This window comes from Onychostoma macrolepis, chromosome 19, assembly GCF_012432095.1.
Source record: "Onychostoma macrolepis isolate SWU-2019 chromosome 19, ASM1243209v1, whole genome shotgun sequence".
NCBI classification, from domain to species: domain Eukaryota; kingdom Metazoa; phylum Chordata; class Actinopteri; order Cypriniformes; family Cyprinidae; genus Onychostoma; species Onychostoma macrolepis.
In genome coordinates, this window is record NC_081173.1 from 22191596 (window position 1) to 22213768 (window position 22173).

The 22173-nt window shown below is 35.1% G+C and overlaps 1 protein-coding gene across 2 annotated transcripts; it reads left to right on the forward strand.

Annotated features, from left to right (window-relative positions):
* The first annotated feature begins 206 nt into the window (after positions 1 to 206).
* On the forward strand, positions 207 to 21977 carry LOC131525594 (uncharacterized). Of its 2 annotated transcripts, none has more exons than XM_058753418.1 (8): positions 207 to 502; positions 8238 to 8300; positions 8408 to 8595; positions 10868 to 11039; positions 13762 to 13867; positions 14158 to 14197; positions 14283 to 14427; positions 21344 to 21977. In XM_058753418.1, exons 2-8 carry the CDS (start codon positions 8265 to 8267, stop codon positions 21599 to 21601), a joined length of 945 nt encoding a protein of 314 aa, XP_058609401.1. In that variant the 5' UTR covers positions 207 to 502; positions 8238 to 8264; the 3' UTR covers positions 21602 to 21977. The 2 variants fall into 2 exon arrangements, with proteins under 2 accessions (XP_058609401.1, XP_058609402.1); XM_058753419.1 differs by having other exon boundaries at positions 21089 to 21478.
* The last annotated feature ends 196 nt before the right edge of the window (positions 21978 to 22173 follow it).

Consider the following 22173-nt stretch of genomic DNA (forward strand, 5'->3'; position numbering starts at 1 on the left):
TGTTTGAATAAATTATGAAAATTATTTGGTCAAACAGTGTAGGAACCCTGACATAAACTCGGTTACTGACCAATTATTAGATTTGGTTAGATTAGCGCGAACTAATTTTCCTTCACTGTCTTAAACACACATGTGGAGTGTGTTGTCTAAATTAAATGGCCATAAATGCAGTCCCACAGAAGTACACCTGGGCCTGTTGTGTCGTAACCAATGTGGGCGTGGCCACGGCACTGGTCAGAGGCCGCGAGAGCGAGCGCGAGCGCGAGCGCAGTAACTCCCGATGAGCGAGTGCATGATGATGTACTTTACCGGAGTTTGTCCGGTAATGTCATGAGTGTAAACGTCTCGGAAACCATCTGGTCTACGCCGCTAAGATGAACACACCACCAAGAGGATTTTAAAATGTTTTTGAAGACAAAGTAAACCTCGAGGAGCGTCTGTCTGGATGAAATTGACAGAAAGACGTTAGGATAGAATATAAACACAACATTACAGCTGGTAGGTAAGTTACTAAAAGTTATTACACACTGTTTTTATTAAGTGGGAACACGCATTGAGACTGTATGAGATATGAAAAAAAAAAATGAAAAGAAAAAGAAAAAGAAAAAGAAATATGTTATCTAACACAGGTTAAGTCTTTTAAAAAGTGCCATTACTTGTTCAGCGATTTTATAAGGTCAGTAAACGGACAAGAAAATGTAGGCTACATTTCCTGCATTATACAGTGTTTTTTTTTTTTTTTTCAAAGAGTCTTTCAAAAATGAATGTTAAAATGTTTAATCATCCCTTATGTTGTTGTTAAATACTTAATTGTGCGTGTTCGTGTGTGCGCGTTACCGTTTCTGTATTCATTCAGTAAACAAAGACAGCAGTTAAGAGTAAAGAAAAGGATTAGGAGCAGGAAATGCTATTTGGATGTTGAGAATGTGTAATTGAGTGTGCGAGAGAAAGCTCTTTGTGTCTGTAATCTCCAGGGGCCCCTGTGCTACCTGAGACCTTTGTGTGAGGGCCTGCTGGTTTTCTTACCTATGGAGTTCTGTTTAAAAACATGACTTCATGGAGAGAGAAAAGAGGGAGAGATTGAGCAAAGAGGATTGAACCAGGGAAAGCAGAGGTTAGGGGTGAAACTGACACAGAAAAGATCATAGTAAGTAGGATCAGGATCTTTTTGCGGTGGAGATGGGGAAAGTGACAGATGAATGTATAACATCAAAGAGACAAACATGGGTCCGTTTATATAGCATTAAATAATACATAGGCATCTTAAATGAGTGTTCATATATAGCCTATAAAAATACTACATTATTTTTAGATAAATGTTATTTATATTGTAATAATTAATTTAAATATTTGTATTTATTACAATTATTATTATTTTTTTATTTATCAATATATTTTATTTTTACAGTTTACTATTATTATTATTAATATTTATTTATTTTTAATAAATTAAAAAAATACTGATACTGACCTATAAATTGCAATGAAATGGTATATATGGCAATAACAAAATAGAAAAACATTAAACAGAGGTCAGCGAACACAGTGAATGTGTGTGGCCTGAGTCTGAAGTGTGTTAACAGCACAGTTGTTGTTAACTGTGTCATTATGTGGGGGGGGAAGTACCATAGAAGTCATTGTGTCGTAAGCAAGGAATCTCTCATTATTTCATGCTGCAAATATGATGGGAATGCTTTCTTGGAACTCTGTAACTTTAAAACAGTTCCGTTTCATTTTGCTGATCTAAAGATCAGACCTGAGATTCTCAGGAACAGTTGATCTGATTGCAAATGCATTGATTTCTTACGAAGGAGCATTTGAAGCGAGGTCATTCCCTGCATTCAAGTGTCATTTCTTTTGATCTTTTGACCTTTTAGAGTTTCTTGGTCTAATGATTTGACAATGATTCTTCAGATTATTTAAATGATGATCTACTGTATATATCTGAGAACTTGAAGTGCTTTTCATCAGTTAATCTTGAGTTGATCAAAGTCTGCCATATACAGGAAACCTCTTAACCTCAGCAAACAGAGATCTAGTCATTAGTAAGAGCTATTCAGCATGCTAAAGAGTTCTGTGTTAGTCAGAACCCCCCTCTGAGAATACATGCGGCCTTCTTCACAGCGAATAAGAAAAGGAAGAGGGGATAAATAGAATTGGGGTGACAAACTGGAGGGGGTGGAGGACTATGTTTATAGTCACTTGGTGACTGACAGCACACAAGGTGGCGAGGGGGGTAGAAATTTTGGAAGTGAGAGGGCACAAGGAAAATTAAAGATACAAGGTTTTTCTAAACTATTTTGCCCCCTTTTTAAATTAAAGATCAAATGTGTATTTAAAATGATAGTCCACCCAAAAATTTTAATTCTGTTATTTACTTAACCTCAATTTTTTACTCAAAGTCAATTGTACGACTTTCTTTTTTTTCTGTGGAACACGCAAGAAGATATTTTAAAGAATGTTTGTGACCGAACAGCTTCAGATCCCATTGACCTTCATATGAACAAAACAAAACAAAACCTGAAACTGCTTGATTACCAACTTTCTTCAACATATCTTTTGTGTTCCACGGAAAAAGAAAGTCATACAGGTTTGAAATGACATGAGGGTTAGAATTTGTATTTTTGGCTGGACTATACCTTTAAATAATACTTTATCTTTGATACAAACAGTAGAGGTTTGCAATGATATGAGGGTGAATAAATGATGAGAGAAATTAAATTTTGGGGTGGACTATCCCTTTAAAATAGAGCAGTGTGAACATTCTTAAAACATTTCATTCAGAAGAAAGAAAGTCATAAAGGTTTGAAACGACATGAGAGTGAGTACAAAATTACAATTTGAATTTTCCTGGTGAACTGTCACTTTTTAAATTGTAAGGTGCATTGGCTTTTTTGATGGCCCTGCAGCTCACAAAACGAGTTCTGCAGTACAATTCAGGCTCCACTGAAATGTCAAAAGTGCATTTGCCTCAGTTTTCAGATGCTATTCCAGTTGCTAATGGTAACAACTTTTGGGTGAGTCATGAGCTGAATGCAGTTTTCCAGTGATGCACCTGCAATCACCACACAGACTAACACATGCATATGCATACACACTTGCACGCAGCTGCCGACCTGTAGTTCACCCTGACTCATTGTACACTGTAGTTTCTCCTATTGTCCAACATGTTTGTTCTTTGGGAGAGGGACCCAGTGTGAACATGACATCAGTGGATTATGAAAGAAGGGAGGGGAATAAAAACATAGGCTGCAAGAAAATCACAGGACGTTTAAAAGAAAGCTTGGAAAGAAAGTTGTTGCCTTTCAGCCATCACAACAAAATGTTGCGTGATTCTTAGAGAGTAATGAACAATACGTGCTTTGTTTTACTAGATGCAGGTTTTACTTTGCATGTAGGTCATTTGTCAATAATACTACTAAGATGAAATAATGCATGTTCTTCTTCTCCTCCTTCTTCTAATAATAATAATAATTTATTTTTGTGATGGCAAAGCTGAATTTTCAGCAGCCATTACTCCAGTCTTCAGTGTCACATGATCCTTCAGAAATCATTCTGTGATAATTTTGTTTAGGATACTTTAGTGTTTTTTTGATCAAATTAAAGCATCCTTTCTGAATAATTTCTTACAAAAAAAAAAAATCTTTTTTTTTTTTTTTTTATAATATAGCCAAATGTTTTTGTCATCAAATCCCCACAACCCTAATTACATCTAAATTTATAATGGTTAGCAATATAAGCTAAAAGCATTCAACCAACATGCAACGTGGCATAACAGTGGTATTTGAAGCGAAATATTTGTTTATTTGACCAAAGGCAGATGGACTGAAGTGTTCAGGAAACCTGACTGAAAACAGTCATTATTCTTTCAGCCATGCCATTGCAGTGCTAGCAGTGCAGAAATCAAACACTTCACCTTTAAATATCATCAGATATGTTCAATAAAAATCCATGGTCCACTTCCACGCCTCTGTTGAGCAATGAATCAGGAGGTAATTTGATCTATCCATTGTTTGGAGATACTCTAAATTTAGGGTGGAGTGTACGCAAAAGTAAATGTATCAGGGAGAGGACTGGAAAAGAGACCCAGGAGCGGTGGAGGAGTGAAAGACTAAGAAGGAGGGGTCAGAGGGTGTATAAAAGACAGAAAGTTGCTGTTCTCATGCATCGGGAAGAAAAAAGCGCTGGCTGCCTTCATGGTGACATAATGTGATTATGGTATTATCAGTAATCTTGTGATGATCTTGTGGAATTTTAAAAGCTATGACATCTGTGTCGAGGAGATGTACACAGATTAGTCCAAAATAATGCCACACCTGCCAAAGGTGAAAATTTAGCAGCCAAAATATAACTGTATTTTCCATTATTTTTATTAATAAATATGTATTTGTTCCTATGGCAAATGTAATTATTAATGATTTTGTCCTTGCATATTTCATACTCGTGTTCTGGAGAAAAAACTTTAGGCATCCCGGATAAACCAGATTTTTCATTAACATTTTCTTCTTTTGTCTTGAATCAGATCTTTTGAATCGATCATATGTTTATTCAATGCATCAGTTGATCCATTTCACAAAATACAGATGATTCCTTCATGAATCGACTTTATTTGGTTCATGAGTTGAACTTATTGACTCAGTGATCCAGTTTTAGTGGAACTGCCCAGAAGATTGTCTGTAAATTATGTCTTTAATATAGTCCAGAAGTTGTATGGACGACTTTTAAGATCTTTTTATGGTGCTGTTGTTTCCTTTTTGAAGTTTGGCACATAAAGTCCTTTGATTTAGAACAACATGAGTTTGAATAAATGACAGGATGTCTTTTAAAAAATGGCATAAGACAGTAGAAACATACTGTGTTTAAGAACAAAGATTAATGTTTGATAAGCATTATATACAGTGCAATGAAACAAAACAATGAACTTTGACCTCTTCGATCACTACAGTCCCAACCTCTACATTCTCCTTTTTACAGTCCGTTCACTTTCTCTAATTGTACATGCTTGCACACAAAGGTGTGGAACAGGTGGTAACGGCCTTATCTTGGCCTGTTGGCAGACTGTGTCTTTGTGACGTGTGCATTCATGGACAAATTATTTGCAGAGCATTACTCCCTTTTAGTATTTGCTGCAAACAGGAATACTGGAGAGAGACAGAAGCCATTTTACGTGAGAGGAAATGGTTATATGTGTTCTCCACAATGCATTCCTACTACAATAGGAATAAAGAAAAGGATGGAAGCGGAACGACTCCAGACGATTTCAAAACAGTGTTATGTAATAAGCGATAACCATAGAGACTGAGGGGAAGAAAGGAAGAGGGAGGTAAAATGAGAGATAAACAGACTCTTGGAGTGAAAACGTTCCCAGCCCATCACTCACTTTCCATAAACTCCCTGTAACACTGTGAGGTTGCGACACATTTTCTTTTTAATGAATTGTAAAATGGCTTAGCTTTTATGATGGGATGAATTCTCTCATGCACTCTCAGAAATAAAGATAAAAGCTGTCACTGGGGCGATACCTTTTCAAAAGGTACACTTTTGTACCTATTAAGTTCAAATATGTACACTTTAAGTACTAATATGTATCTTTAAGGTACCAAAATGGATCTTTTAGGTACAAGCATGTACCTTTTGAAAAGGTACCATCCCAGTGACACCTTTTGTACCTTTATTTATGAGAGTGTGTGCTGGACTTTTATTGCAGTGGTAAACTGAACTGTGATATGATATCATATTACAGGCTTATTTACACTGCAAAAAAGTTACATATGCTAGAAATACTGGTAACATCTAATTAACTGGTTTTATGAAAGTCAAAAATATTTTATGTGACCGAGTAACCTGACTATGTTAGGTTACACCAATAATAGTCATTTTTAAGGGTCACATCAGGTTAAAAAAGTACCTTACGGCAAGAACGGACTTTCATCTGGCAGATGATAAACACACCAGTAGTCATATGTAGTGACTTAAGGGTGGGCTCTTTTGACTTTTTGCTTGAAAGCAGCCACCTAGCATCCAGCACACCTTAGAAATCGCATAACAATGTGGTAAAAGCTAATCAGCAAACCTTAGCAACCATATAATGCCCTGATAACCATTCATAACATTGTGCAAGCACTGATGCACTGCTCACATTTATGCTGCCTTCACGCCATGTCGTAATTACCGTAATGCCGAGATGACAACACGTGACCTTCAACTCGTTACTGTTCACGTCCTTGGACTGGGGATTGTCCGTTTCTATTGCTGCCTTCACGTGATATCGGAATTATCGTAAATACCAGTTTCCTAACCGGAAATTGGATATGAAAGGCCTCTCAAGTCGTATTTACTACTGGGAAATTCGGAAATAACTTTGATACTCGAGTTTCCGAGTTGGGTGGGTCATAAACTTTAAACATGGTGGAGGGGACAACCATTGCTGCTGTCAATGCTGTTCTCACAACAACTGCATCCCTTTGTCTTGTCGCTAAAGTAGTGTATTTATAGGCTAGATATGAACGATCATGTGAAGCATATTGTATGTTTTATAAGCTGTGAAATAAGCATGTATTTGACCGAAATTCCAGAATTGACAGCATGTATAGCACGGTGAATGTTTATGATTGTCAACTAATGGGATGCTACATTTTATTCTTTCCAACATTAAAGCACTTGAATACGACAATCTTGTAATCACTATGTAAAACAAAACATTACATTTGTATGCTACTGCTAAATATTGCAGAACACAGAAACCATGTCAGGTATAAAATAATTAAAAAACGTTTGTTTGTTTGTTGTTATTTTTAATGACGGCGATAAATGTGACCCTGGATGACAAAACCAGTCATAAGTGTCAATTTCTCAAAACTGAGATTTATACATCAAATAAGCTTTCCATTGATGTATGGTTTGTTAGGATAGGACCATATTTGGCTGAGATACAACGATTTGAAAATCTGGAATCTGAGGGTGCAAAAAAATCAAAATATTGAGAAAATCACCTTTAAAGTTGTCCAAATTAAGTTCTTAGCAATGCATATTACTAATCAAAAATTAAGTTTTGACATATTTACAGTAGGACATTTACAAAATATATTCATGGAACATGATCTTTACTTAATGTCCTAATGATTTTTGGCAATAAAAAAAAAAAAAAAAAATCAATAATTTTGACCAATACAATGTATTTTTGGTTATTGCTACAAATATACCCCAGCGACTTAAGACTGGTTTTGTGGTCCAGGGTAACAAATAGCCTATTGCTAACCTAAACAAACAACTACAAAATAATAACAGTATGAACACTTACATAATGTTTTTATATTCTAATTCATTATAGTATCTATATATGAATCTATTTTCCCCTTTTTTAGAGTAATAGCTTTCTTTGAAAGCGCTGCCGTTTTTCTCTATTTCCGCGTGAGGTGCTATAAAGTATACTATAAACCACATTAAGTATACTATAAACCACAAACAAAAAAGTAGTACATTAAAGTAATTGAGCAATATACATATTTTTAGAAGTAAAAAGATACTATCCAATAGCATAAACAACCAGCCTGTGTTTTTGGATACAGCACCATTCCTTGGGCATTTACAATGTGTGTATAAAATCAGATAGTTAGTTTATCCAACTTTATGTGCATACTTACAGTATACTTGTGCAAAGTTATAGTATAGTAGAAAATCTCAGCTGTAAACTATATTATCACCCAGCTCAAAACTGCTAGATGTGGCTAAGGCATTAAAGGGATAGTTCACCCAAAAATGAGTTTCTTCTGTTGACCACAAAAGAAGATATTTTGAACAATGTGGGTAACCAAAAAGTTGACGGTAGCCAATGACTTACATAGCCTAGTATTTTTTTTCAATGGTTACCATCATCTCTTTGGTTACCCACACTGTTTAAAATATCTTCTTTTGTTTAAACACTCGTCAGAAGAAAGAAACTTAACAGGATTGGAAAGACATGAAGGTGAGTAAATGATGACAGAATTTTCATTTTTGGGTGACTCATCCTTTATAATATTAGAAACATTAACATTATGATTTTGTGTAAAGCTGCTTTGAAACAGTTTGTATTTTGAAAAGTGCTATATGCATAATTTTGACTTTAGTCATGCTTTAGTGGTGGTTTGGGTATGTAACAGATGTAATGGATATAACTTCTATTATGATTTTTATTTTTTGAACCATTTACCCAAGCACATTTTTCAGAAATAGTAATGTTATATTTTGATCTGTAGGGGGAGCAGTGAAGCTATAATCTGAGTATGGGCCCTGAGGAGCTGCCTGACTTTATGGACACGGTATGAATTTGTGCATATGTATTTGTCTGAGGAAAGAACAATGTGTGTGCCAATTATCTGCCAATAATTTAGCATTAATTGTTTGTTTTCTCACTCATTACACCCAGATGTCGAGCACTCCTCCTCCCTCTCCTCGTCCTGTTTGTTCCTCATTCTCACCTCCTCACTGCTCTCCACCAGTCGTGACCTTACGCTCCCCTGCCACTCGTCACCTGACTCAGCTTGACCTTTGGAGGAGACACAGCTGGGAACCTGGAGCTGTGGCACAGGGATATCCACCCAATGACACACGCAGGTAAAAAACACATTTACCTCAGGCCCCGTTTACACTAGTGCATTTTCGTGCATTTTTCATTTTAAAATGGCGTTTTAGAATGAAAACGATCCCCGTTTCCACTGCGTTTCAGGAACTATCTCCGTTTACATTACGATGACCATTTATACAGGTACAACCATAGATTTGTATAGGTAGATCTATGGCTGGACAATAATTCAGTATCAATATGTATCGCAATTATAATTTTTTTCAATAACGGTGATATGATTTCTAAACACATTTCCGATATTTTGATATACATTACCAGTGTTTCCCATACATTGATTTATTTGTGGCTTTTGACTTCATTGAATAAACATGAGCACTGCACATTTCAAAAAGCGGGTGATTTATATGAATGTATCTCTGAAGGGAACATACTGTCTTCAGAACAGTTTTGATGGCATTTTCATTTTATCTGATAAAGTAGCGTTCACGAGCGAAGCTGGTTAGATTACAGCCATAACTGAGGAAACCGCTAGTTCTACTGCTCTCAAAGCGCCTCCTACTGGCAGAGAATCAGATTCTACTCCGCTGTTTTCAACATAATAATAAATGTTTTTTGAGCAGCAAATCAGAATATTAGAATGATTTCTGAAGGATCATGTGACTGGAGAAATTATGCTAAAAATTCAGCTTTGAAATCACAGGAATAACTTATAGAAAACAGTTATTTTAAATGGTAAATATTTCAAAATGTTACTGTTTTTGCTGTATTTTGGATCAATTAAATGCAGGCTTGGTGAGCAGAAGAAAATTTTTAAAAAACAAAAATCTTACTGTTCAAAAACCTTTGACTGGTAGTGTATGTTAGCCTATAGTTTGAAGTTAAAGATATTAATATTAATAAGGTGAGTCTAAGATGTTTATTTGACAGTGATTTCACATTTCTTGTTTGTATGAAGGCTAAATACAAATAAAAGGTGAACATTGGCAAATTGGCAAAAAAAACAGGACTTGGCAAATTCATTTTTGTAGGTACAGACATATGTTGTGGGCATTCTTGGCAGTTTTTATGAGGCTTTTTTTAATAGTGTTCATATCGATATTGGAATTATATCGCATCGACCGAAATTAAGAAATATATCGTGATATAAATTTTGGCCATATCGTCCAGCCCTAGGTAGATCCCTATTATTTAGATGGCAGATGCGTCTACATGCTTGGAGTGGTCGAATTGGGGAATCTACCCATACATATCTATGGGTACAGTAATGAGCATGATGTTATTGTTTACACAGTCGTCAAGGATACGCAGAGAGAATTTGGGCAGCCACGCCATCGTTTTCAAAAGTCTCCGTTTTGGTCTGTTTACACTGAAACGCCACCCCGGAGTTTTCAAACTAAAACGGGGTCTGCAGCGTTTTCAGAAGTCTCCGTTTTTGACCTCGGAGTAGTGTAAACGATAGGCGTAACCGCAGCAAAAGTTATGCGTTTTAAAACGAAAATGCATTAGTGTAAACGAGGCCTCAGTGACACTTTAGAATGGTCCAAGTGTGCTCTACCTTAATTAAAAAATAAATAAATAAAAATAACTGAAAATTGTGACTTTGACTTTATTTATACTGACATGTATTATCATGATGGCTAAACTTTATTATAATTTGTTTTTTACTTTTTTAATGAATAGAAAGAACAGCATTTATTTGAAATAAAAATCTTTTGTAAAATAAACTTAAAGTTTATTTTACACTTATATAGGCTTCCTAGTATCTATTTTTATTTTTATTCAATGTTGTGCAGTATAACTCTTTCACTCACACACATTCGTCCATGGCTGTCCTGATATAGGGCCTCTACTGTGTCACTCTGTGGACTATTATTGTGAGATCACCACCAGCCAGTGCCAATGTACTCAGTGAGGAGACAGAGACACACACACACACACACACACACACATATAGATAAGAACACACAGACATACATAGGTCTCTCCAGTCAGGATCTTACATTACACTGCAGCTCATTTTCAGGTTAGCGTTAAAGAAAATCATCCGAAGGAGGAGAAAAGAGTAAGATCGAAGTTTTTAAATTTATAATGTTATGAGTTTGTATATATTTGTGTTTACATATGTGTAGGTTTGTTTATGTTATTGCAGATGTCCTGTGCAACTTATAATTTGTGGTAATTTGTAATGATAGTCATCAGACAACAGGACAAAAAACAAGTCTGACCTTCAATTATTTACCTTGATGTCTCATGTTATGCAATAACAATGTATGTGAATTTAATGATCATTCTCTCTCTTAGTGTGAGTCTTGAAGATCTGGACCCGGATGAGATGTCCTTAGTGCTAAACGGTGCATTGAGGTCAAAAAGAGCTCGAGAAGCCCGCAGGTCTGTCACTCAAGCTTCCCTGACGTCACTTACTGAGGAGGAAGTTGGAGCAGAGCATCAGGAACATCATCGATCAGTGCTGGAGGTTAGAACACACATACAGAGCTTCTGTGAGCTGCATTACTATGTACTGTATACGTACAGTTAGTAGCCTCCTTCTAAGCATCCAGAGATCAAGATGGAGCAGCAAGTTAATTCACTGATCATGGATTGAGTTTCAGCTTCTATTTTTGTACCTTATTCAATGAAAATGTGAAATGCACTTTATGTTCAGAAAAATAAGTGTACATATGCAAACAGCACAATATTGAACGTTCACTTACAGTGGATTCCAATAAATTTAGACAAAAATGTATACTTAAATTCTACAGTGGTGCCAGTGGCGTAGCAAGTCAGCCCTGGGTCCATATGCAAAATATTTGTACGGCCCCCCAAATGATTCCAACTCGTTAACTTGTTGATTTTTCTGACGTAAATAACGTTACGTGACTATTCACAAGCTGTTTTAATTACGGTATACATGCTTGGAAATAATAATTAACGTTTTCAAGTCCATTCATTGCACGCAAGCCACCCCACTAATCGCAATAAGCTTTGTGCTTTTTTATTATAACACAAAGTCTCATCCTTTTGTAAATTTTAAGATCAGATACAAATAATAAATGCGTTTTGCACTCTTTTATTTGTAGTGAGGTACCATCATTTGCCTCAGTTCAAGCGGTTTGTGAATCAATGATATTTTCCTCTTTAATATTTGCAGCACGAAATAAACATGAATAAATATTTGAATGCATATTGAAAAAAAAGAAATCTGAACAATTTAATATAAACGAATGTCTCATGATATCGATCAATTAGAGTTTCGAAAACATCTATAAGCCTACATTTTATTCAGGGGCGAGGCCAGAAACGTTTAAGTGGGTGGGCCTACATAAAACCGGGTGGGCAAGGTGTAGCTTATGAAAACTGCATATCAAATTGGCGACAGAAAATAGGCCTACAGCACAAAGATTCAATACACAATACTTCTAAAGCATTGATTAACATTAATTTTAATTTCAACATTTACTAATACATTATTAAAATTAAAAGTTTTATCTGTTAACTGTACCTGAGCTAACAAAAAGTTGATTTTATTAACTAACGTTGACAAAGATTAATACTGTAACCAATGTAATTCTCATTGTTAATGCATTGCCTAACGTTAACTAAAATTTACTGTATGTAAAGCATTACTTTTTGAAACCATACGTTTATTATTATTATTATTATTATTGTTTAATAAAAAACATTCATCTGGAAAATTACCAGCTTCTCACTGGGGGGCCACAGCTGAAAGTGGGTGGGCCATTGCCCACCTGACTTCTCATATCTCCTCATTGGACACGCCTTTAGAGAGAAATGCATCTTTACGAATTACATAGGCTAATGAAAGAGTTTTTAATTTTTGATTAGAATTATTTCATTGTAAAGTAGTAATTTATAGCATTCTGTACATATATTTATCATGTCAGTGAGGCAAGTATTTGCAGTTTTTGTGAACTGTTCCTGCTCAAGATCAAGACTACCCTGTTTGTTTTCTTTATTTTACAAAAGCAAAACGTTTTGTTGATATTGTGAGTGCACACAAATACAATTATTTGCAGCTTCAAATGATGTATACTCTTACCTTTATGAGGAAAAATTACGACATATTTAAATTTTCCACTCTTATTAAGAAAAAAAAATGCAAGTGATCTTGCTAGCGCCTCCATGTCCTTCAAAGCACGCTTCAGCTTCCACTTTTAGCACAAACGATTTGATATTTATCACACATTTGTCTTAAATGTTTTAATTTATATTGTGAAATGCATGAAGTTTTTTTTTGTCTCAAATCGTGTTTATTTGAGAAGGCTAAACTGATCTGGCACTGGCCGCTTGGTATTTAAAAAAAAAAAATTTGAATTTAACAAACATAAAATGTTTCAATAATGTTTCTAAATTAATTTAATAAAGAAGCTAAATGAAATATAACCACTTTGCCATTAAAAACAGCAGCTGTGTAAAGGGGAAGAGAGAGAGAGAGAGTGTATTACGTCTGACCTCAGTGTGTTTCCCTACTGTCCGCCACAGTGACCCTCAGCCTGTGTGTGTTTATGTGTTAAACACTGTGGTATGAAATGTTCACATAATAAGTTCTTATTTGTTACACTGTTTATTTAAGTTTATATTGTTATAAGGTTTTTATTATATTATTTTGATCTTTTCATTGTTATTATATTTCTCCACATATATTTCAAGCTTTGGCAATATTGTATTTTTTTACAGTCATGCCAATAAAGCAATATTGAATTGAATTTAATTTAATTGAATTGAGAGAGAGAGAGAAAAAAAAAGACACGGGCTCGGGTCAGACTCGGGTGGAGAATTCTGATAAGCTGTCGGACAAGGGCTGGGCCTGTGCAGGGCTCTATATTCGTTCCCTTGTTTCAATTAAACGTTCTCCCTCAGCGCGGCGGGCCCCCAATCTGCCCGGAGCATGGTTTCTGAAGGATCATGTGACACTAAAGACCGGAGTAATGGCTGAAGAAAATTCAGCTTCACAGCCATCACAGAATTAAATGACTAATTATTGTTAATAATCATTTTAAAAAATATATTAAAATAGAAAAGTTAAATTGTAATAATATTTCATAATACAGCTGTTTTTAACTGTATTTCTGTACTTCTTTCAAAAACATAAAAAAACATACTGACTCCAAACTTTTGAACAGTAGTGTATATGAAATATTTTAATTAGATAACTGCTTTGTAAATCTGTCCTGCAGGAACAGTCCAATCAGATGCATGGCTGCAGTGTCTCCGCCCCCAGCCTGTGTATGATGCAGCAGATGCCTAGAAGCTCCGCCCCTCGCCCACGCTCCTACTGTCATGGTCAGTTGAGTATGTTTGGGGTTTCCAGCTTGTTCACAAATTAATTCAAATGAAACCATTAATTTATATTTCCTATGTGGTTCTTTTCCTCACTTTTTTTGTTATTTTTATTATGCTGTTTCCCCCCTAAAAATAAGTGCTCAAATATTTTATGTCCACTATGTTTCTGACTCATTATTTATGACAGTGAAACTGAAACTGATATTAAGAAGACAGCATTACATCATGTGCAATCCAAATTCTATTTCCTCTAATCAATGAGAAAATTTTTCTTGTTCGGTGTGATCTAGAGAGTGTTTCTTACCATCAGATTGGAGGATCATCTCACAGGTGTGTCTCAGTCCTGGCTTGTTTTAATCAGAAATATCATAACATATTCAACTGCAAATATCCATACTTTTAATTTCTGATACAGTATAGACAGTGAGTTTGCGGCTCCAGGCTGGGACATAGATAGAGGGCAAATAAAGGCTGAGGGGCACGAAAACAAAGAGGATGCCTCAGGAAATCGTCTGGAACGAACACTGAGCTTCCTGCGCAAGATGACTGCTAAAAGCAAGGTAGGGGCCCAGCATCCTGTCCACTCATGTGCTTACTGTGTCAAACGGCAAACCTACGTTGTTGATGACAGTATCATTTCTGGTTGGTTATTATTTTAATCTGTCATCAGAAGTGAAGTGTTACCAGTTGCATATGGCATATTGCTCGTTTTAGTTGAGGAGGGAGGAGGCAGTGTATAGTGAAACTGGACAATAGTCCCATTCCAGTCCAACAGAGGGCAAAGTGAGACAATCCTGCTGAACAGGCAACTGAATAATTATGAAAAAACCCTGTGTCTACCTCCTCCACTTGTTCTCTGTAAAATGTAAGTTTCTGCTGTTATTATTAGTTCTCAAGCTAATAATACTCACTATATACTTTCGTTAAGCTCCCAGCTGAAATTCCACAGCTTGGTTTGCGCCTAGAATCAGACTCCAGCTTGTCATGAATCATAAGAGCCTGGCAAACACTGACTCACTTGGTAGCCAGCTAAAATTTCTCAGAAAGTGCCACAAAGTCTGCAGGTTTGACATCTTATCAAAGCCATAATCATTTATTTTATTCAATTCAGAAAGTTTCCAGCAGTTTCATGCTTTTTTGTGTTTGACTGACAGCCTTTCTACTCTAGAACACAAAAGATATTTTGAAGAATGTTGGTAACAGTTTTGGTTAACGTTGACTTCCATTATATGGCCAAAAAAGCAGAGACATTTCTCAAAATATCATCTTTTATGTTCCACAAAAGAAAGAAAGTCTTGCAGGTTTGGAATGACATGAGGGTTAGTAAATCATGACAGAATTTTTGGGTGAACTGTCCCTTCAGGTTTCAATTAATTGACATAATCTATGGGCTGGTTTTAGAAACACTCATTGAACTATCAGAAAGTACTGTACAACATTAGTCAACATGATCTTGGGAGAGTGATATGTAATATTATTGTGAAACCCATATGACAGAATGAATAAAGCACCTTTTGTAGTTGTTTTAAGGATGGATGGCAATCAAAATACTGTCTTTGACCCAGTTCACTACTATGATACATGAGGAAGCAGGATTTTATGGTCGAGTGATGACAGGTCTGAAGATGACATTGTTTTTGAGTCAGTATCGCAGTGCTTGTGAAACACCGTCCTCATTTATTCACATTAGTGTTAGTCATGTTCATGGACTGTCAAATCTTTAGAAGTCTGTTTCAAAGTAAAAAAAAAATAAAAAAGTAATTATGAGAATGTTAACTAAAAAAATTCTAAAGAGACTATATTACCATTCAAGCTATTACCATTGAACTATATTACCATTCAAAAGTAAGTAGTTTTTTTTCTTTTATTTGAACACAAATATAGTTATAACAGTAATATTTTGAATATTATTACAATTTAAAATAATTGTATAAAAAAAGTATATAAAAAGCTGAATTTTCAGTAGCCATTACTTCAATCTTCAGTATCACATGACCCTTCAAAAATCATTCTAATATACTGATTTGCTGCTCAAGAAACATTTTTTATTATCGAAGTTGAAAACCGTTGCGCTACTTAATAATGAATCTATAACGGATAGAAGTTCAAAAGAATGGTATTTATTTATAAGATATTTTTTGGTAGTGTTTACTGTCACATTTGTTATATACATTATATACTGTCATTGTTCACATATGTTACATTTATATATATATATATATATATATATATATATATATATATATATATATATATATATATATATATATATACACACATATACATATATAATTTTATGTGTTCAATTTCCCATTGCAGACATATATAAAATATTAGCATTTTTATTATTTGCAGTTAGAGGAAATGAAGTCACAATTGTGGATGAAAGATGCAATTACCTTTTTTTTATTATTTTATTATTTTTGCCCTGACAAGGAAATAGGCTTTCATGTAAACTTTCCTATGTGTCAGTTCAAACCAATATAAACTTATAAGGTCAAGACTCGTCACATTTACTGAGTTATCATTTAAACTCTTATCATCACAGCTAAAGGTCTGTTTGAATTGCGGGTCTTTCCATGACATCATGCCACTAAAAATCACACACACGCTTTCTGTGTAGATCTTAAGGGAGCGTCGACAGAATTGGCTCTCGTGATTAGTCGTCCACTTTAGGGAATACAATTTTCATGCCAGGCCCGCAGGCTCCAACACAAACAGTCCAGCAAAATATGGGAGGAGTTTTATGAGACAGCCTCTTTCTTTATAAAGCAAGCTGGACCATTTGCTTAAATAGCAACGTCTTGTTTTTAAATAGTTTTTTAAACCACATTACCATATTTATAGTAAAGTCTACAGTTTTCTTTAAATACGTGTTATTAGTAAGACACTTCTGTCTGAGGTTTTGTTTAAAACGTTCTTCTGCATTATATGGTTATGCATTTGATAGATCACAACCATATGATCAGCTGGGAAGCACAGGCCGACGTTCATGTGACTAGACTTCCTTGGAAGCTTTCTGCTTTTCTCTCTCTCTCTCTCTCGCTCTCTCTAAGTTCCAGACACTTACATGTGCGTACCCGCTCACAAACACACACGGGTCCAGTCAGCTGTTTGAAGCCTGATCTGACCCCATACACACACAAGGAAGGAGCTTGTGAAAGGACAGACCACAGGCACAAACTCAAAGCAGCATGACCGGGTTTGTTTTTAACTCTGTCAGCCTTTAGGTATTAATTCTTTACCGTTGAGAGGGAACTTTTTGATTGGATTGTACCACATTTTTACCTTTTAAAAGTGATTTTAAACTTTCAGATAAGGCTTCATCTTATTATTAAACTTATTTGTAGCGAAAGCTGTGCAGCAAATATAAATATGGTAATTATTTATAGTAAAGCTCTTTCTTATTGAGTGGTACCACCACAGTGCGTGTGTGTGTGTGTGTGTAATGATTATTAGCTGCAAAGTAAACAGTCTGGCAGAGTCATCTCACCGTCTGGCCTGTTTCCTCCTCGCATTATCTTTAACTCTCAGCCGTCCTCTCTGATTTCCTTGTATCCTTCAGTTGCTCTTTCTGTCCCGCCACTTGTAAACTAGCATACTTTCTCTTTTCTGCACCCCTTTACATTTACGTCTTAACAGATGAACGTTAAGCATTACACTTTACAAACTTAGTTTCTTACCAGTGCCATAAAATGCATTTCATAAAGTGGGAAATGCCCAGCGAGTGCAGATGGACACCTGTTCTTGAAATATTACTGTCGGGATTTTTTACTGGAAGTAATTTTTCAACAACTGTGTCTCCCCTCATTGTTGGCCATTTGCTGCACTGCTTACTCCAAGCTGTTGGGAGACTCATAAAGCCGCAGAGGGGCCCATAGGGTGGAGCACAGGGCCCTTTTTGTGGTTATAAAGCCTTTGCACTGGTTTGGCAATCCCACTACAGGAGCAAACATCTGTGAAACATGTCAGCTGGAGCCCCTCCCACACCCCCGCTGACAGACTGGGATCTGGACTGTTTTGAAATGGAAAGGTGAATGAGATTTTAAAATAAGGGTGCGAATTTTAGGTAAAGTTACCTTCATTTATTGGTGCAATTTGTTTTACGTTAAAAAATGTTTTAAAATGATATATAGATATATAGATATATATAGATATATCTCTTCTTAACTTCTATGATTGATGCAGCATCTCACTTAGCCAAAATTAGAAATACACTCATGAATACAAATGTGCTCACACACACACATTCACCTTAAGGCATCACGTTGTGTTGTGTGACACAATCTGTGCTGAATGACAGGCCTCGTGGGCTTCAGCCTCTGGAACCTTGTCATTATCTCTGCAAAGACACACAGTCCTCACTATAACTCCTACTGTCATAAACACGCACAGAAAAACACATTTTCCCGTCTGCCGCAGAAAGCAGCTCTGAAGAGAGCCTCCTCTATAGAGTGGTAACCCACAGCAACGCTCCCTCTCTCTTTCTCTTTCATTCTCTCTCTTTCTATCCATCTATTTCAGTGTAGAGTCATGGCCACATCTAACACCCACTATCATTGTAACTACCAGCTTCAGTTTAATGCAAATTAATGCAAAATGCATACAATACATAAATGAGCTCTATTTCTTAGATCATTTAATCTATAGCTATGTAAAATCACAAAGGAACCTATTTGCTCTTAGATTGGGAGACTTGGAGATCCAGCTGTGTTTTATTTAATTATCAACTTTGTCTTAGATGTTTCTCTTAAAATAGGATGAAATTCTTAAATTGAAAATAATCAAAATGTATATTTGAGTTCATAGTGAAATTTCTGGCACAATTTAAGACCTTGACATTTTACTCTGGAGCAAAAGCTGATAAGCAGAAGACAAGTTTTCAATTTGTTCTCCATTTAAATCCAATTCCGGAAATGTATTTTTTTATTTAAAAAAAATGAATTTTATTCTGTTCTATTGAATAAACAGTTTAACCCTAATATTTGTCTTCCATAAAAATTGCTTCTGACGGATCTGAACTTATTATTATTATTATTATTATTATTATTTACTTTGTTTTTTAAAATATTTTTTCAAAAACATTTGAAAATAATTATGAAAAGGAAAAATATCAAAAGTTGCAGATTATTAAAAAAAATTAATAAGAGAAAATATCAACTGTGTGAATTTAAAATGGGAATTTATTTATTTATTCAAAAATAGCTAAATTGAATTTGTTTTTCAAATAAGCAGAAAGTAACTAAGAAAAAGCAAAAAAAAAGCAAGTTAGAGAAAATGTAAAAAAAGAGAAAGAAAGAAAGTGGTATATAATTTTAAAAAGTGAAATTGTATTTATTTATTTTCCAAATACATTGAAAGTAACTGAAAAGGCAAAAATAGCTACATTCAAACATAATTTATTTGTTATTTCAAATACATTTAAAGTAATAATGAAATAGAAAAAAATAGCAAAAGTTAGAGATGATGTTTTAAAAAAAGTAAAAAAAGAAAAAAAATGGGATATAATTTTAAAACGTGAAAATTTTATGTATGTATTATTTATTTGTTTATTTTTATTTATTTATTTTTCAAATACATTGAAAGTCATTGTGAAAAGGCAAAAATAGCTAAATTGAATTTGTTTTTTAAATAAATGTATGTATTTATGTATGCATTTATTTATTTTCTGAGATCAGATGAATGATGAATAACAAGATCAGCCTATTAGATCAGTCAGTGTAGTCAGTGTACTTGTTGGACTGGCACTGATTATGAAGTGGCATCTCGCTTATTAGCATTTGTTAGCATAGCTTGCAGCAGACCGCTCCAGTAACATCAGCATTATCCGAGTACAGAGACAGCCCTGCAATACTCACAGAAGACAGAGTATTCATCATTATTGATTCGGTCAGGAGTGCTGCAGGGGCTGAAATCTGACCGCTAATAAACAACGGAACTGGTCCCATGCCACACATTTGTTATTACCAACACAAGGAAGAAAGCTTGTGTGCATGACATTAAAGAAATCGTGAGTAAGACAGAGAGGGAGAACAAGTGTTGAAACACTTGTGTGGAAGTCCGCCCACAGTGCAATCTGTCCTTCCTCAGAGACAGTAAACGAAAGCGCGAACAAGAGAGAAAGACTCGGAGAGAAAGAGAGAATGGTGCTTCACTATTTAAAGTTGAAGAGCTAGTGGATTTCACAGAAAGAGACGTCATATACTCATTTTCTACCAGAATAGTGATGGTGATGGGTGGAGGGATGGCTTTTTGAGAGCCGAATGGTGATGTAACTCGCTGTTTTACTAAATGTCCAGCATAGTACATTAAGGTTTTTGTTTGAGCCTTATTTATTTTGAGAATTTATTTTAACTTACATAATCATGTAATTTAATAAAACCCTCTTTATTCCACCACAAGCTGGCTTTGGTGTAACAGTCAAAACTTTTTTTTTTTTTTAACAAATAAAAATCATAGTATTCAATTATAAGCAATGCTAATGCAAGTACTTTTATTTATAGATATAGTTTTGAGTATATTTATATATGTAAAATCATAGAAAATAGTGTATTTATAATTTTTTTTATGTGTATTATATATATTTTATATAATATAAAATATATACACAGAGAATTTATGTGTGTGTGTAGATAGATGGATAGATAGAAACAAAAACTTATTTTGGATGTGATTAATTGTTAGACAGCACTAACTTGTGTGTGTGTATATATATATATACATACATACATACATACACACACACACACACACACACGTTTGTTTTAGTGGTTTACGGGGACTCTCCATAGGCGTAATGGTTTTTATACTGTACAAACTGTATGTGCTATTGCCCTACACCAACCCTACACCTAAACCTACCCCTTACAGGAGACTGTCTGCATTTTTAGATTAAAAAAAAACACCATTTAGTATGTTTTTTTTAAGCCTTTTGTTTTACGGGGACATAGGCATTGTCCTCATAAACCACCTTCAAATTGTAATACCTCTGTCATACCCATGTTATTATACAAATTTTGTCCCCGTAAACCACAAAAACCAGTACACACACACACACATATATACAGTAATGTATGTGTGTGTGTGTATATATATATATATTATATACACACACACACACATGCATATACTGTGTGTATATGTATGTATGTATGTGTGTATATATATAATATATTCAACTCTCGTCCTCTGCTCATCTAACTCTCTTATCTGTTCAACCAGATTATGTCGTCTGAGCTACAGTCAGTATTGTTTGATGAATCCAAAATGACTGGATGGGACAGTACATCTGTTGCAAGATTTGACCTGCTTTAATCTTGCTTTAATCTGCTGAGAGATTTGTCTAGCTTTAAACCATGCAACATATTTAAAAAAAGAAAAAAGAAAAAGCATTCAACGAGTCTTTTGCATGCTTTTGTGAGTATGCCTGTGTGGTATAAAAGCTCCAAACCTTGCCGCCCACTGTAAACTTTCCAGGTTCCCCTCATAACCCAGCCAAAGTCTAAGTACACTGTTGGCATGGCGACAGATGTGGCCAAGGCAGGAAAAGAATCTCCCCTCCTCTCCCTTCGGCTCTCTTCCCAAAAGAAAACGTCCACCATTTTCTGCCTTTCCCGGTACACAGAGGTAATCTGCAGAGGTGCATGCAGAGCCACTCCAATACTGCAGCATTTAGAAACATTGGCTACAGACTTCCCAATGTTATATGTTGTATCTAAATGTTTTTATTATTAAATGTTAATTTGCATAATAAATTAACTATCCATTGTTTCATTTTCATTTAAGGTAATAACTGATCTGATTTTACTCAAGGGTGCTTTTTGCTTGCTTATGCAGACCACAAGCTAGTTCCTTCTAGCGGTACAGTCCTCTCTGAGAAATGCTGAATAGGTGTTGGTGCTGAAGTTGATGTCATTGTTTGTTTGAAGGAGTTCAGCGACCGGGTTTGAGAGGCTCCAGTGCTGTTGTTGCTTTAGGACCATCATTACATCATGACAGATGGTAGCATCTATTGTACTTAAACCACACAGATGTTTCCATCGTATTAACTTGTGACAAGCCTAATATGCAGATTTTTTTAGGATTTTGCAAAGACTAAAACCGACTGGTATAGCCATAGATATTAATATTAATAACACTCACAAAAATTATCATGATAATTCTATATTTAGAAATGTACTTGATATTAAATATATATATATATAGCCTATATATATTTTATTATTTTACAAATCCTAGCTGATAAAGCATCCTCAAGCTAAAATGATTTATAAATAGCCTATAGTGATATAATTATGCCTTCAGAA

Coding starts and splice junctions, on each gene's coding strand:
- LOC131525594 (XM_058753418.1), top strand. CDS start 8,265: ATGGGCCCTGAGGAGCTGCCTGACTTTATGGACACG. Junction 8,596..10,867: donor CCACCCAATGACACACGCAG/GTAAAAAACACA, acceptor TCTCTCTCTTAG/TGTGAGTCTTGAAGATCTGG. Junction 11,040..13,761: donor ATCATCGATCAGTGCTGGAG/GTTAGAACACAC, acceptor TCTGTCCTGCAG/GAACAGTCCAATCAGATGCA.